At 44.7% G+C, this 14,702-nt stretch overlaps 1 protein-coding gene across 5 annotated transcripts in view; it reads right to left on the bottom strand.

Annotated features, from left to right (window-relative positions):
- Positions 1-14,702, bottom strand: part of AMBRA1 (autophagy and beclin 1 regulator 1) — a 103,399-nt gene that overhangs the window by 71,588 nt on the left and 17,109 nt on the right. For all 5 annotated transcript variants that reach the window (XM_078597100.1, XM_078597101.1, XM_078597097.1 and 2 more), the window contains 3 exons: positions 12,212-14,048; positions 11,427-11,727; positions 7,348-7,470 (listed from right to left, as the gene is read on the bottom strand). In XM_078597100.1, the coding sequence (XP_078453226.1) occupies positions 7,348-7,470; positions 11,427-11,727; positions 12,212-14,048 (2,261 nt within the window). The remainder of the gene's footprint in view (positions 1-7,347; positions 7,471-11,426; positions 11,728-12,211; positions 14,049-14,702) is intronic.

Here is a 14,702-nt window from a genome sequence, read left to right as displayed (position 1 = left end):
GGGCCGTTTCAATCACTTCCTGCGGTTCCATTTGGACATCGGTGAAAAAGAGCTTCATAGCCGAGCGAATTCATCCAGTCTAAATAAAGATTCTGATTCTGTAAATCCAAGGCAATTAATACTTTGTCCAGGCATTTTCATCCCTTTATTTCTGGAATCTGTTTTTTCTGAAAATATCTTTAAAAGTTGCTTGTGAATTGCCACAGTGAGAGCGTGCGTATCTCCTTGCTTCACTCCTCTTGTCATTTTTTTCTTCGCTAGTCTCATCACGCAACGGCAGTGTAGCTAATTCTATCTTTAGAAATGGTCTTCATAACTTCCCAATACTCTTTTTGTGATGGCCTTGGACCTGTGAGAGTTTGGTTGACTAACCAGTTTCCACTGAATAAGAGGTCTTTTTATAGACTAGAAAAGGATGATGCACAATGGTATTTGAAAATGTGTCCTTTTACCGACAACCAATTTGAGAATGAAAAGAAAAATACCACTGTGCCTCAAGAAGAAATTCTTCAATCGGCGCACATTACCCAGTATGACATGGACCAGAAAGAGACAAGGACAAAGAATTTGGAACAAATTTAAACAATGAATAGCCAAAAAGAGAAACACATGTATTAGGGAAACAAACACAAGTTATGCATTTCAAATTGACCGTTAAGAAAACAACAAGGGCTTTGGGGGGAAAAGGCAATATTGCTAGGACTGATGGACGATGAATGACACCAAAAGGTATAACTGCTGACAAAGCAGCAAACACGGCTAAGAGAATGACTGCCGTGGAGATGGAGCGACGAGATCTGCTCGTTTGCAAGAGTGACACAGACCGTGTCATAACGGGAACGCGTGGGATGACGAAGGCGTGGAGAGGCCTTCGTGCACCAATGGACAGAACTTGGGCGGATAATAAAAGAAGCTGTATCGTGTTCAGAATTTTCAAGGCGACTTATTTAGCTCTAAGGCTGTTGCGGTTATGTAACACCTGTGACACATTTGGACAGACAGACAAATATATGCAGTGAACTATGACATAATGTGGAGGGCTAAAAGCAAGAGATTCATAAATGAAAATTAAGAATTATTACATGCGTCACTGGGCATCTGCCACAATCGTCAGTCATACCCATCATCACGAGGCTCCTGGATCAAGGCCATAAGTGACGCAGGCAAAGGCATTACTTTCATCTTCACTTCTGGTTGTTGTGAATAGTGGATTGTTGTCTTAAATTGAACGCTGTTTTCTCAATTAATGTCACACACAGCTATCTTGAAATAACAAAATGAAGTCAAAATCGCTTCAAATGAAATTCAAATTTTCTCCGCTGCAATACGGAATGCAACATTGTCCCTGTTCTTTGGTTCTTTCGGTTAAGTCACGTATAAAGATAAAATAATAAATTAAATAAGAGGCCGGAAATTTTTGTACCCAAGGACAATATCTCAATTTTGGAGCTTTCGTGACTGCAGGAATTATTCTTTGGTTCTTTCGGTTAAGTCACGTATAAAGATAAAATAATAAATTAAATATTTAATTTATTACTATTTTATCTTTATACGTGACTTAACCGAAAGAACCAAAGAATAATTCCTGCAGTCACGAAAGCTCCAAAATTGAGATATTGTCCTTGGGTACAAAAATTTCCGGCCTCTTATAAAGAATATTTAGAAACAATGCTCGATTCAAAATTGCTCCTTCGGTGACAGCAAAATGGTCTCAATTGCATGCTACTGCAGTTACCAATATTTACCCGGGGTCATTTTCATATTCATGCCAAACTTTATTCGAAATAATAATTCAGTTAAATGTGGATTACTGGGATGGCTTGAATAAAATCCCCCTTGAGAAGTGGCACATTGCCCGCATGACAAAATCCAATGAACAATTACCCAACAATTTCCTTTGTGCAGTGGGTGGTTTGGGCACGAGCTCACCAGGCTTGCAGTTACGGAGATCGAACGTTGAACAGAAACATGCACTTCAAAAGTTAAACTTCGTATTTTTTTTTTATTCACCAACATTTATTATTTTCAGAATGTATGCATGTATGTTGAACTTATTTTGCACCGTACATAGCCAACCGTGCTAATTGGAAGTATGTGTTTTTGATATATATCTATTTATTTATAAGGTAAAAAATTTAAATGGAAACCAAGATTTTAGTTCAATGCAAAATGCTATTTTGAGTTGATTAGTCTTTTTGTAGATGCCCTCCTGGTTCCTTGGATGGACTTTACATGTGCCCTCTGTCCCAAAGCAGATTATATAAATTATACTATTTGCTGATGCTGCATTGGCAGTGGTGCACAAGCACAATTACCTACAACAACCGCCATACGCCACTAAGTGGTGGTGACGTCACCACGGTGCTTGTGCCAGGCTATGTGCACGTTAAAGCCACGTGAAGTGTCAAACGCCCGCTAGCAGGAGGTCACGGGACAGACCCAGGTGCAATGGGTTGACTGACTGGGATGACTGGGCGATGCACCACCTGATTCCCCTACTGTGCCAACTAGCTGTGTTTTAGCCACCCGGCGCTCTGCTTGTTGGATCTTCACAGAACATGTATGTTGAACTTCTTTCACACCGTACTTAGCCAACAGTGCTAAGTGGAGGTGCGGGGGAAGGACAACAAACTAAACACAAAAGGCAGTTCTAAAGAAATGAGTTTTCAATTTAAAATACATTCATGGACTGCAACGCACCATATACATGGCTTGTCCTAAATTTGCAAGATAATTATATTTGGAGGTGTGTTATATGTACAATGTCAAACGTGCATTGTTTTCCAGTGTTAATTCTCAAACAAATGCACGCTTGTGATAAAAGTATTTCATTAAGAAACAAAACTTGTTGTAAATCAATGCGTTCCGTCATGTTGGAGGTGACTGCGGCAAAAACTATAAATTTCCACTAAAACTACCGATTAGGTAGACCCTAAAGATGATCTAAGGGGCATGACAAAAGAGATAAAGTCACAAGCTCACTAAAGTCACATTAAGGTACATTTTATAGTTACAGTGGCATTATAACAGGGAGGAAAAAACTTGAACGCATAAAGCCAATTTTTAAGTTGAAGAACAGATAATCTCACTCGAAAAGACGTAGCCACAAAGGCAATTTGACACTTTCATATGCATGACTGCAAGCATGCTTATTTCCGCACACACATAAATGCTAAGATGGCCTCTCTAGACTTGAGCGCATATATTATTATTAAACATGTGGCATTTGAGAGTATTATCTCGCACTCATTTTTTCTTTCCCTCCCGCACCCCCCAAGTGTTCCACGGTGCAATGAATATAATCCAATTTTCCAGCCACAGGCGGCAGGGAACGTGGCAGAGAATGCAGATCTTTTTTATCGCAAACCATTAATCCCGACATCAAAGCCTGCCTAAAGAGGTCGCAGATGTTCCTATGAAAGGTTACAAGCCACAGCTTCAAAAGTGTGTCACCGAAGAAAAATTGCGCGTTATTTCGGCCCCAAAAGGGATGAAACAACTCCCTCCTTGAAGGAATATTGGAAGGGTTTACTCCTGAGAACTGTTTTACACAATAAGACAACCGCACGGCCCTGCATCATACCTCTAATTACATAAGGACATCCCCGTCCGCCCATTATTGTTTTAATAATATATAAAAACAATACTATAATTCAAAGCGTTATTTACATTTCAACAGGCCGCGTCTTTACTGTGGATATCCTGGAAAACCTCGCTGAATGCGGGGGGGGTTGCGTTCCTAGAAGACGCCGAGGTTGGGCAAAACAGTCTTCGACAAATAACAGATAAGGTTACATTCTTGAGTCTGGAATTATCACCCCCTCCCTCTTTACTGAACTAATTCTACATGATGTTCCCACACTTTGTCTCAAGTAAAAAATAAAAACAAGAAACAGAATAAATGTAAATAGCATAACATTAAATACAATCAGACATAAAATGTAAGAAAAATAAGTGAAAGAGGTTTTTCTTTACTTACGATGAATGATGACGGTGAAGATATAACTTGACACGCTCACGCGCGACACAAATGTTCACACACACTGCCCCGTGCATCTAGCCATCCCCTTGTTGAAAGATTCGGTTAAGGGGGCAAGCGTCGGGCTGGCAAGTCGGTGTGAGGGGTGAGCGTTGGGCGCCAGTGCGTTTGGTAGGAAAAGTGATGGAGTCGGAGATTGTGTCGAGGTAAAATTGGAAGAAAAAAAAAAGAGCGTACACAAACAATGAATGGGAAGAGACTCAGCGTCCTTCATTACAAAGATGATGATATTGGTGGGGGGGTGTTGTAGGGGGTTCAGGTTTTAGGGGTCAGTTGGGAGAACCCTGAGACCATTCAGGAGAGTGCCAAGACAGCAGATGAAAGGGTGAGGTGGCTGGAGACCTGCCGTGTGCGCGCGAGGCCGAGGGTTGCGACGATGCTGATGGCGGTGGGGCTGAGGTAGCGTGCTGGTGGTGGGACAATACCTTAGAAAAACATTTGACCATTGACCTTTGTCCGCAAAATATAGAGCACCCATAATATAGGGTTTTTGTTTAAGGGGTTAGATTGCGTAAATATAAATGTGTTGTTAAACCCGCCACCACCCAACAGCCAATTAGTAAGGTTTGTCACGTAAACAGAACATGCCAATGTGTTACAAGTATGGCACACCGCTGTGTTGGAGAGAAAAGCCACAACCTTTACAATCCGAGTACGACGTTTCGCCAAAATTTACAACTAGCATCATCAGGCGACAGACAGATTTGTGGAGACATCCTCGTTTCGTTCCTTAGAGCGATAGATGTGATGACGTCACTTGTGAGCCCTTCACGTGTGAAAGGGGGATATTAATTAAGGCAAAAAAATTTCAATGGGTATACATTGCCAGTTGGGCTATTCATATGGTCATCAACGCACATTATGCATGCAAATTGTTCTTTTACCTCCTGTCATTTGCGTGCAATAAAAAAACAGTAACTGTTATTGTCTCCGTACAGGTAATCCCCATTCATGTACAGATATGTATTTAAACAATGTATTATATGATGATTCGCTTCCAAGCAGCACTAAGACTGTAGCTATCCGAAAGGTTAACATTATTTTAAAATCTCTCAATTTCGATATTCTCGAATTAGTCTTGGCCAGTAGTAATTAGTTTTGCACAGAGCTTCAACATTATGAAAATAAATTGAATGTCCTTCTTGGCGCGTGTGTTCTGCCACTGCCGACGGTTGTATTTGGAAGTATTTAATGTTCCTTTGGTGTTCTTTTGGTCTCGTGCTGATCATTCGTCATGTCTGCCTAACGAACATATACAGTAATGTAGAGTACAAGCGGACCGCACAGCATATACGGCACAATACCAGCGGACTGCGCACAATTATTCGACGCGGAGATAAGAACTTGAGCAGCGTCAAACCGCGCAGAGCTGAAATATCACCCCTGTGTGTGTTCTAAAAAAGAGACCCTGTTAAGCAACCCGTAGATAGTCGGAAAACGCGTTCGACAAAGCCGCGTGTTCAGGGAGATTTCCCTGTACCATGTCCTTTTAATGCGAACTGTGTTTTGGACTGAAGCAGATGAGTGAGTGATGTCCGTGTACTTTAGTACCAAGGGCACGACCATTATATATTTCCTTCTCTGACATCAACAGTGCTCTAAAATAAATAATGACCAAAAAATTACAGGCTCGTTTGTTCAAATGCTTTTTTTAAACTTCTGTAATTACGAAGCTGTTCAGACCCCAAACGGTAACAAATCGAATCGTAAAGTGGTACATTATGAGAACCTACTTCACTTGCAAGCAAAACAAAGATTACGTTTCATGCCAGTGGCAAAGTTTGCTATTTTATATTAAAAATCATAAATTTAGATTTAACAATTTCCTACAAGAAACCCCCTTTAAAAAGTATTCGTGCAGAAACAAGTGAGGGCCATTAAACCACAGACTTTCATAGCTGCAGCAACTGCACTTATATTTTAACTAACACCCAACCTTTGAAATATTTTGGCGAAAAGCAACAGTTCCTTTCTAGACAATTCTGCTTGTAGACGTCAATGTGTCACTTGCGTTTCAAACGCAAATTTGGCTGATAAAGCCGCCCATCTGCAGAGAAGCTCATGTGGCATATTCTCACGAGGGTAGGACAGACCTGGCACAGAACCTGGCCACTAAGAAAAAAAAACATGTCGCACCTCTTTGCTCAGAGCAATGTTGGCAACAAAACGATTTCGTAATCGTGACTACTATTTTGGCATCTTAGGTCAGCAATTGAGTGGCAAGGTTACCTTCGTTAAAGTAGGGTGCAAGTTCATCTCAATATACATAAAATCCTTATTACAAACAGCTATGTAAATCAAATACTGATGTGCTATACAATTTGGGGCTTAAACTAAGGACGTGCAATTTGCTACTAAAATGTCCTCTAGATTTCAAGTTGCAAGTATAACAACGACCTGAACTGAAACACGGAGTGCTCTGACGGTTTGAAAATGTCATTGTGAAGGTTTAATAAAAGCCATTCTTTTCTACTCACAAAATTCAGTGGATGCAACTCTAAATGTATAAGCAATGCTGCCAGCTTGTAAGGCCAGCCCAGTAATTATTTTGTCCTTTAAAGGAGAAAATAACGCTTTTGTAAAAGACAGTTCTGAACAACAGTCATAGCCACGAAATACAAACGACAGACGTGATCATCACTTCCAATACCGGAGACAGCGCTGGGCACAAAACAAAACGAGGCTCAACGAGGAGAAGATGCGTCACTGCTCGCATTTTTTTTAGGCAGGTTTCGGTTGTGATGTGAACAACGGAGGACCCCAAGTGACAGTTTCCAAGCAAGCGGCAGTGGGGATTCATGGAGTGCAAAAAGACACGTGGGATTGAGTGGTGGTAGAGTGCATAGCACATGACACTACGAACCTGGCGACCTGAGATCGATTCCCTATCATGGCTAACATCAGTGACACAGACAAACTGAACATAGGTCCCTAAATGGTGACAATAAATCAAATAATCATGAAAGGGGGTGATACACCACAAGTTTAAGTTCTGCCATACTATCATCAGTCTATGAAAACTTCACAGAATGAGCCCAATCTTGTCAAATTTTGCAAGCTAAGCAGGCTTGATCCTGGATAATGCTTGGATGGGCAACCACTGCGCATAATACATGTGCCATAGGCTAATGCGGAACTACAATGTCATAACCACGCATTCCACTTACGGCAACGCATAAAGACCAGTATGCAGCGCCCTGACCGGCAAGCCATGGGAAAGCCCTCATCCAGCAATGGACAGATAAAAGGGTGGTGCCTGTGGAGGCAGACAATACTCTCAGGCACAGGGCAGAACAGCTGGCGCCCACCTGGCTGGGTCGGGGTACAGAGGGTGTTCCCTGGCCCCAACGCCATCGAAGCTGGTGATGGCACGGGCGAGCGCGGCCGTGGACGGGCTGACAGTTTCACGTTCCGTAGCCTGCAAGAGCCTCCTGTAATGGCAGCAACATCACGGGGCGTAACGCCACACGGCCAAAGATAAGTGACCGCATCGCACTGGTAAATCAGCACAGGAAATGAAATTCCACAGAATATAATTGCAAGTTTTGTAACCGGTAGGCAAATAGGCATCTCTTTGGCAAATTAACCATCACACTTATTGATGCATGCTGGAAACACTGTGTGTACTTGCACCATGAAGCGATTTAGTTTCAATTTGCGGAAGGCTAGAGAAGCCTTATTACGGTCCACGCTGACCGCAAATTCTCTGTATGATCTTGAACGTGACGATAATCAAGGGCGACTCCTCGGCACCGTGCTTATTTTTAACACTTCAGTTAACCGTCAGCAACTGATGACATGCCACCATATATGACGCCGGAAAAATACATGAAGCCAGGTTTATTTAACGAGCTGCATATTATATATGGGAGTTGGGTTTTTTTTAGCTGTGGGCTATGTCTTCTATTTTGATTTTTTTTATTATGACACTTGCATGCTAAAATAAGACCAAACATTTAGAGACCCTGATGTAGACCCAAAAAGAGATTGGATATAACGAGACGAAAAATGTAGGGCTTGGGAGAAAAGCTCATTAGCCACTTAATAAAAGACTTCCTCAGAGGTCAATTTAAACCAGACAATTGTTAGCAGTTTTCACTTCACAAATGCAAAAGCAATTAGGTGACAGCGTAATTCACCTTCTCAATTATTCACCTTAAATTGACCTCATTTAAAATGCTTTTACAATTCATTTTGGCACAATTCATGTTCAGGAAACAATTCACCAAGCGGGTTCAATAAATGAGCTTCAACATGCGGGGTTCAGAACCACTGTGGTCCTCAAACAAAGGCGGTGGCAACACGTTCATTAGTTGCGCAACATTTAATAAGCGGACAATTAACACACGGAGATAAATACGGATGCAAACATTCAAAAAAATATGCAACATAGTTTATAAATTATTACATTTCACTAAGGTTATGATTTAGAGACCGCGCAAAATAGCTTTTGGTAACATAACAAGCGTGTCCCTTATTAGTCACTACGGGTCTATGTTTAATTACTTGCACCAGTGCAGGGTTTGCCAATACATTTAATATCGGGGAGGCCAACAAAACAGGCTCCTTGGAAGCGTCTGTTTGCCGAACCTCCCTACAGCGGCCTCACCAATCAATCATTATCAAATTAATGCAGGCCACCACTGCCACCACGAACAAAAGAACAGCTGTGGCCAAAGAAGGCAATTCTCCCAGCACTGTGAGACACACTGGATTTAATTATAATGGGACCTTTATGCCAGTACCAAAGTATGAAAAAATAAGAATAAGGTTTTACCATTTCTAGCATTAAAACGTGTGGTTAATGCAGACTTGATTCCTTGCAAAAGGGTATCTATTTGGTGTTTGAACATCTTAACACCTATATTCTTGGTTCTTTCAGTAAAGTCACGTAGAAGGGAAACAATACAATAATAAAAATATAAAACAATAAAATTGTATATATGTTTATTATTTTATTGTTTCCCTTCTACGTGACTTTACCGAAATAACCAAGAATATGAATCCCTGCAGTCACGAAAGCTTTAAATCAAAATCTTAACACCTGTTTTATTGCCAGAAATGGGTAAAACATATTCTTATTTTTCATACTGGATTTAATTGTTCGTGGTCAACATTCATGGGTGCTTAATCTAGGCCTTGCCATTGTTGCCAACAAGTTATAAATCATCGCCACTGGGAATGTAACAATCCAATTGGTGTTATTTTTTTTATTGTAATAGTTGACAAAAACACATTATCATCACACCCAACTAGTCATTTAAACCTTAAAATAGCACACTTCCAAAAGAAGGCCAGCTGCGCTGGGCCAAGTGAGTGCAAGCAATTTGCAAAAAAGGTCAGCATTGTGCGACATACAGGCAATGTCGGTAAGCCCATCTGCAACACTCATTCTGGGAGGACAAGCCATGGTCGTGGCAGCTCATCAAAAGACCTGCTATTTATGTCCACTGACCACGCGCACTGTATGTTTGCAATCAACATTTGCGAATAATCTTAATGCCCACCGGGGCAGGGGCTGAGAATTGCAGACGTATGGAATCTAATCAGGGGTTTCCCAACATTCTTCAGTGACAAATTGGTTCAATGCAACAGGACATGATATGGTTGACATAAAATTGACCAAGTGTAACAAAACTATTTTGCTCAAGCTCGGGAAAAATTCAATAAAGACAGGGCAACATTAACGTATATTATAATGGACTGGAACATCTGAAGGACATAACAACACGATAAGCACCCGCTACAATAAGCAGCTGTCACATGCCTTTCCGCAGCTCATTCATCACACACAGCACACAGGAAGACCGGGAATAATATCTTGGACATGGTTTATAATCCTCCTACTCGTATCACACAGGACAGGCCCAGGCATTTGGCCAATAAATCAAAAACGGGTTAGACTTACCACAACTTATAACAAAAGCAATATTAACTGAAATCGAAATCCAATTTCGAACAGGTTAAGTCCAGGGACGTGCAGAATCTTCCAAGATGTATTACACCTACAGAGTACATGCTGCATTCTCATCCATCCCATGTAATTCAAAACACCTCTGTGGGAAATGTGCTGTGTGCATCTGCTGCACATTGCTGCCCTCTGCTGACTGGCTACGGTACAAGTGCAGCAAAAACACACTCAAGTTGTACGATTGTTTATATTCCACGAGGCAAGCTGAATAACCGATTAGCCGTCAAATGCTGACGACACGTTAAACAGTCCGTGCTTATTAGTTCTCCTTTCTTTCAAACGGCGCTGCTTAGTTGAAGAGCGGTTGCGTCAAGATGTTGATGTCGGGGTCAATCTCGCATTGGTGATTATGCCAAGCTGCCAAACTAAACTATACGGCAGCTTATTGCCTGAAAGCCCCTCATTTTAATGCAAAGATCAAAGAGATATTGAAGACAAAGGCTTTACTTTGATTCAAAGCAAAACCTAAATATAATGAAAGTAGCTAAGGCATTGATCTCGGAAAGTTTAGTTTTATGACAATATGGTCATAATTCCAAAAGGGTTTTTTTAAAGTTTATTTTAAAATCAGATGTATCATTTAAAAAAAATTTGCTTAAACGGTGCCAAGGGTGATTTGATGGCATGAGCAGGTGCCCGTTTATGGATGTGAAAAACACTGGCAAGTGCTAATTCATAATCGAAGCCACCTTACTAATGGCAGGGTGAAGCCAAATGAATGTCAACATGCAGGAAATAAAAAAAAGTACAACTCCAACCAAACTGACAATATGATTACGATGGACTAGAATCCCTGTAGATAATTGAAGCCATTACGAAGGACAGAGATGTCTTGGCAATAATTTTCAACCCACGCTCCTTATCCATTTGTCAGCTGCAATAAACACTTCACCCCCCCACCATCCCCCCCAAATTTTCTGCATTTAGAATTTCCAAACATCTGCGTTTGAATCCCACTGCGACATACGGTGTTCGATCGACATCGTGATTTCGCAGTGTCAAAAATATATTTCATCAAGGTCTAAAAGTAGATGCGGCTTTTAGATTTGAAATACACACGGGTAAAGCATGCAATGGGACAAGGACAACCACGTGAACTATATTAAAAACAGCCCCATTCCAGATATTTGAAGTACATAGCTCCAAGCAACAATTACATTTTATGACAGAGGGATGTTTGGTATTACCAAGCATAACAAGCTATTGCAAGGGTTTGTTATCTGCCCCCAAGTCGACGTCAGCCAAGCCCCAAATTGCCCTAAGGGGCAGCACTTACTGACAAAATTAAGTTAAGGTAGTGCAGCCGGGGGAGACGCAATTAAACCAAGGTAGGATAACCTCAAAAAACCTCGCGAGGAGGAGTGGAAAGGGAAGCGCGCCTTCCATCGTGTCCGATGGCGGCTACGGAATTCACACCTGTGCAGAGGATCGTCGCGCTCCGCGTCGTGGTCGTCCGTCTCCTCCCTCGCTCCCCTGCCGCCGCCGCCGCCACCACCCGCCTGCGTTCGTTCCATGGTCCGCGTGTACGCCCGTTCCCTGGTCCTTCCGTCGCGGACGCTCACCGGCCCCCCGCCGCCCGCTCCCAGGCCGGTTACGGCACCGGATCCGGCACCCGGGCCGCCAGAGCCTGAGAGGCGATCGCTGAATTGCCGAGAACCGTAGAGCAGGCCCAGGCGGTTTCCATAGCGCGATGGGACCTCCATTCCGGAACCGAGGCCTGTGCATTCGACGGGAATCCACACAGAAATTAATGGCTGCTCCACTGCTAAGTCAAATGTGTGCTGTTATACAGATGTGTTTCTAGTAGACATGCAGTAATAATGCCATAATTAATTTCTCAGAAGGCATTCTTGTGCTCATAATACATGCATCGAATAGTGTGTGTGTGCAGGAAAATAAATAATTTAACATGTATGCACACTGTATGGTAATGTTATATTCGGGCTAATTCAGTCAGCAGAACTGCAAAAACTAGAATAAAAGAGCACTTCAAATGAAACGGTAAAAATTAGACAAAAAGTCGATTCAGTCGAATTGTGACCATGAATGTTAACAGTTAAAATAGCTTAAGAGGGGGTAACTGAATAGTTACGTACCAAGTTACCAAAGTGTGCACAAAGGGAATAGGAATGACTTTAGGGCTCTTTTTGATGGTGGGTACTACGAGCAACCTGAAAAATGACCCCACTTGCGTGTCTCACCAGCAGGTGTAGCGTAGCGTCCCACGGCCCCACGTGGAGGCAGGAAAGGTGCGCTTCCTCCCAGGCCAGGGGCATCATACGAGGAGGAGCTCACGTGCGCCATGCCCCCTACGCCCGCACCAACGCCTTCGTCACTGTTGTCCGGTCCAGGGTAAAAAGGAGACAAGTGCGGCGGTGGCGGAGGTGGCGGCGGCGGCGTTGGCGCCGGCAGCTGCTGCTGCTGCCCGTGAGAGAAGCGCTCCCAACGACGAGCGTCCGAGTTGAACGTCAAGAGGTTGTGGCAGGCGCGACAGCGGTGAAAGTGAACGGAGCCTGAAGAAGAGCCCATGGCTGCCGACTCATCCTCGTCACGATGCTGCTGCTGCTGAGGTAGGTCATAAAAGTCAGGAGACTGAACGGGAACGTCCAAAAATGACTGCGACGGTTGGAGTCTGCCCGAAAAATCTAATTCCGCTCCGTTGTTGTTGTTAAGATTGTCGTCCACGGTGGAGTCTCCGGAGAGACTGGGGTATGCGGGAGTTGGGTTTTCTAAATGCGTCGTTCCTAGGTACATATCGATGGTGCTCTGCACGTCGGCGTGGTCTTCCCTTACCCCTGCACGGTCACTGTCGCGGCTGGCGCCAGTGGTCCAGCTCGTGCCCGAAGCCGCGCCGACGCCGTCTGGTGCCGCGTCTCGCAACAAAAAGCCAGGCTGCTGCACTGCGGTCTCCGAAACTGGAGGGAGCGTGACAGCAGGATCGGCGGTCAGTGCCGACAGCAGGCGGGGGGCGGTGACCGTGAAGTCGGGCCGGGAAGACTGAGCGCCGTAGGCAGCCTCCTCGTCGTCTGCGCCTTCCGCTTCGGCCGCGACGCTGCCAGTGGCCCCGAGCACAGTGCGCGTCCAGCCGGTGCTAGATATGACGCGGTTCGCCTGGCTGGCGCTTGATTGACGAGCGCTGCCTGCCACCGCGAGGTTCCTTGGCAGACCCGAGCCCTCGGACCTGTGGGGCCGAGGCGGCGTGGGTGGAGAATCCAGCCCAGAGCGACTGGTGCTGGGAATCGCCTGATCGGCCTCGTAGGTGGCTGGCGCAGAGTCGCGACTCGCACGGGGCATTGAGATGCGGGGCTGCGGCACCGTGGAGTACGGCAGCCCCACAGAAGCGGCCGACGTTGCTGGGTATGCCGCGAAGTTCGGTGCGCCGCTGCCGCCGCCGCTACCACCGCTTTGCTGCGATGAACTTTGAGGCTGCGCACTGAACTCGGAAGGAAGCGAGCGCTGCTGCGAAGCCGACAGGCTCCTCGAGCGGAGCAGCGGAATGGAGGGAGCGGTGGTGAAGTGACCCTGGCTGGTCGGCATGGTGGACGAGGAAGATGTGGTGAGATAGCCGAAGCGATCGCGAAGCACCGTGTAGACCGATGTACGACTCGTCTCCCGAGGTGACTGGAACGAACCTACGAAGTAAGGGGACGTCCTGCTCGCCCCTTCCATTGGCGAAAACGAAGCGGACTGACTTAACGAGTTGTAGCCGAAGGGCAGGCTGCTACTGCTGCTGCTGCTGCCGCCGCCGCCGCCGCCGCCACCGCCACCACCGACATCGCCCGTCGGAGCGAACATGCTGGAGGAGTAAGGAGGGGTTCTGTTCCCCGCATCACCGTGCAATGAGGAGCCTCGGTCAGGAGCGCCCGCATGGCTGGATGCGCCATCTGCCCCCACACCCGAACCCGCCCCACCAGGTGGCCGGAACGGAGGCATGTGCAAGTAGTTGTGCAGCATGGGCGCTCGGCGGATCAGCTGAGCGTGCAGCATCAGCCGCTGCCGGATTGAGACGTCGGGTGAGATCTCGGTGTCCTCCTCGGGCTGTTAAAACACACCACACACGCGCACACACACAGGCTGACAGTGTTAAACTTGTATTTCCACATCTGCTATTTTACATGCAGTCACATTTTCGATTATAAGGGATAATCAGGGGGTGGGGGGGAGAAGAAATGGCCTGGATAAAGTAAAAACCCATCATGCAAAATACAGTGTTAAAGTTGCATTTCCACATCTGCTATTTTACATGTAGTAAAATTTTCGATTATACGGGATAATCAGGGGGTGGTGGGGGGGGAGAAGAAATGGCCTGGATAAAGTAAAAACCCATCATGCAAAATATATGCAAATTAGGCTATTGAAACATTTTTTTTTCCTGTGTAGAATGGGGGTGAAGAAGATATATAATGTGTCGTCTGTCTGTAGTGCTTCTTCAAGTAATCGGTTTACTTTGCTGCTGACGTGTTTGCAGTCACCTCCGCAGCAAGCCACTGACCTCCAGCGAGGAGCGGATCATAATTAACAAAGTGAGCATAAAGTAATTTACGTAATTATTCGCAGGTACAGTTAATCCATAATCGGGATATTCTACGTATAGATAATAAAACGCCAACAAAAGGTTGATCGATAAAAAAGTTAAACTTTGTTGCCTGCTTATTACTACACCGGCTTTTGTGCTCGTTTCACCAGGTACGA

Source organism: Lampetra planeri, chromosome 8, assembly GCF_965212315.1.
Source record: "Lampetra planeri chromosome 8, kcLamPlan1.2.h2, whole genome shotgun sequence".
NCBI classification, from domain to species: Eukaryota; Metazoa; Chordata; class Hyperoartia; order Petromyzontiformes; family Petromyzontidae; genus Lampetra; species Lampetra planeri.
Note: the sequence above shows the minus strand (reverse complement) of the source record. Positions and strands in the feature narration are given on the sequence as shown.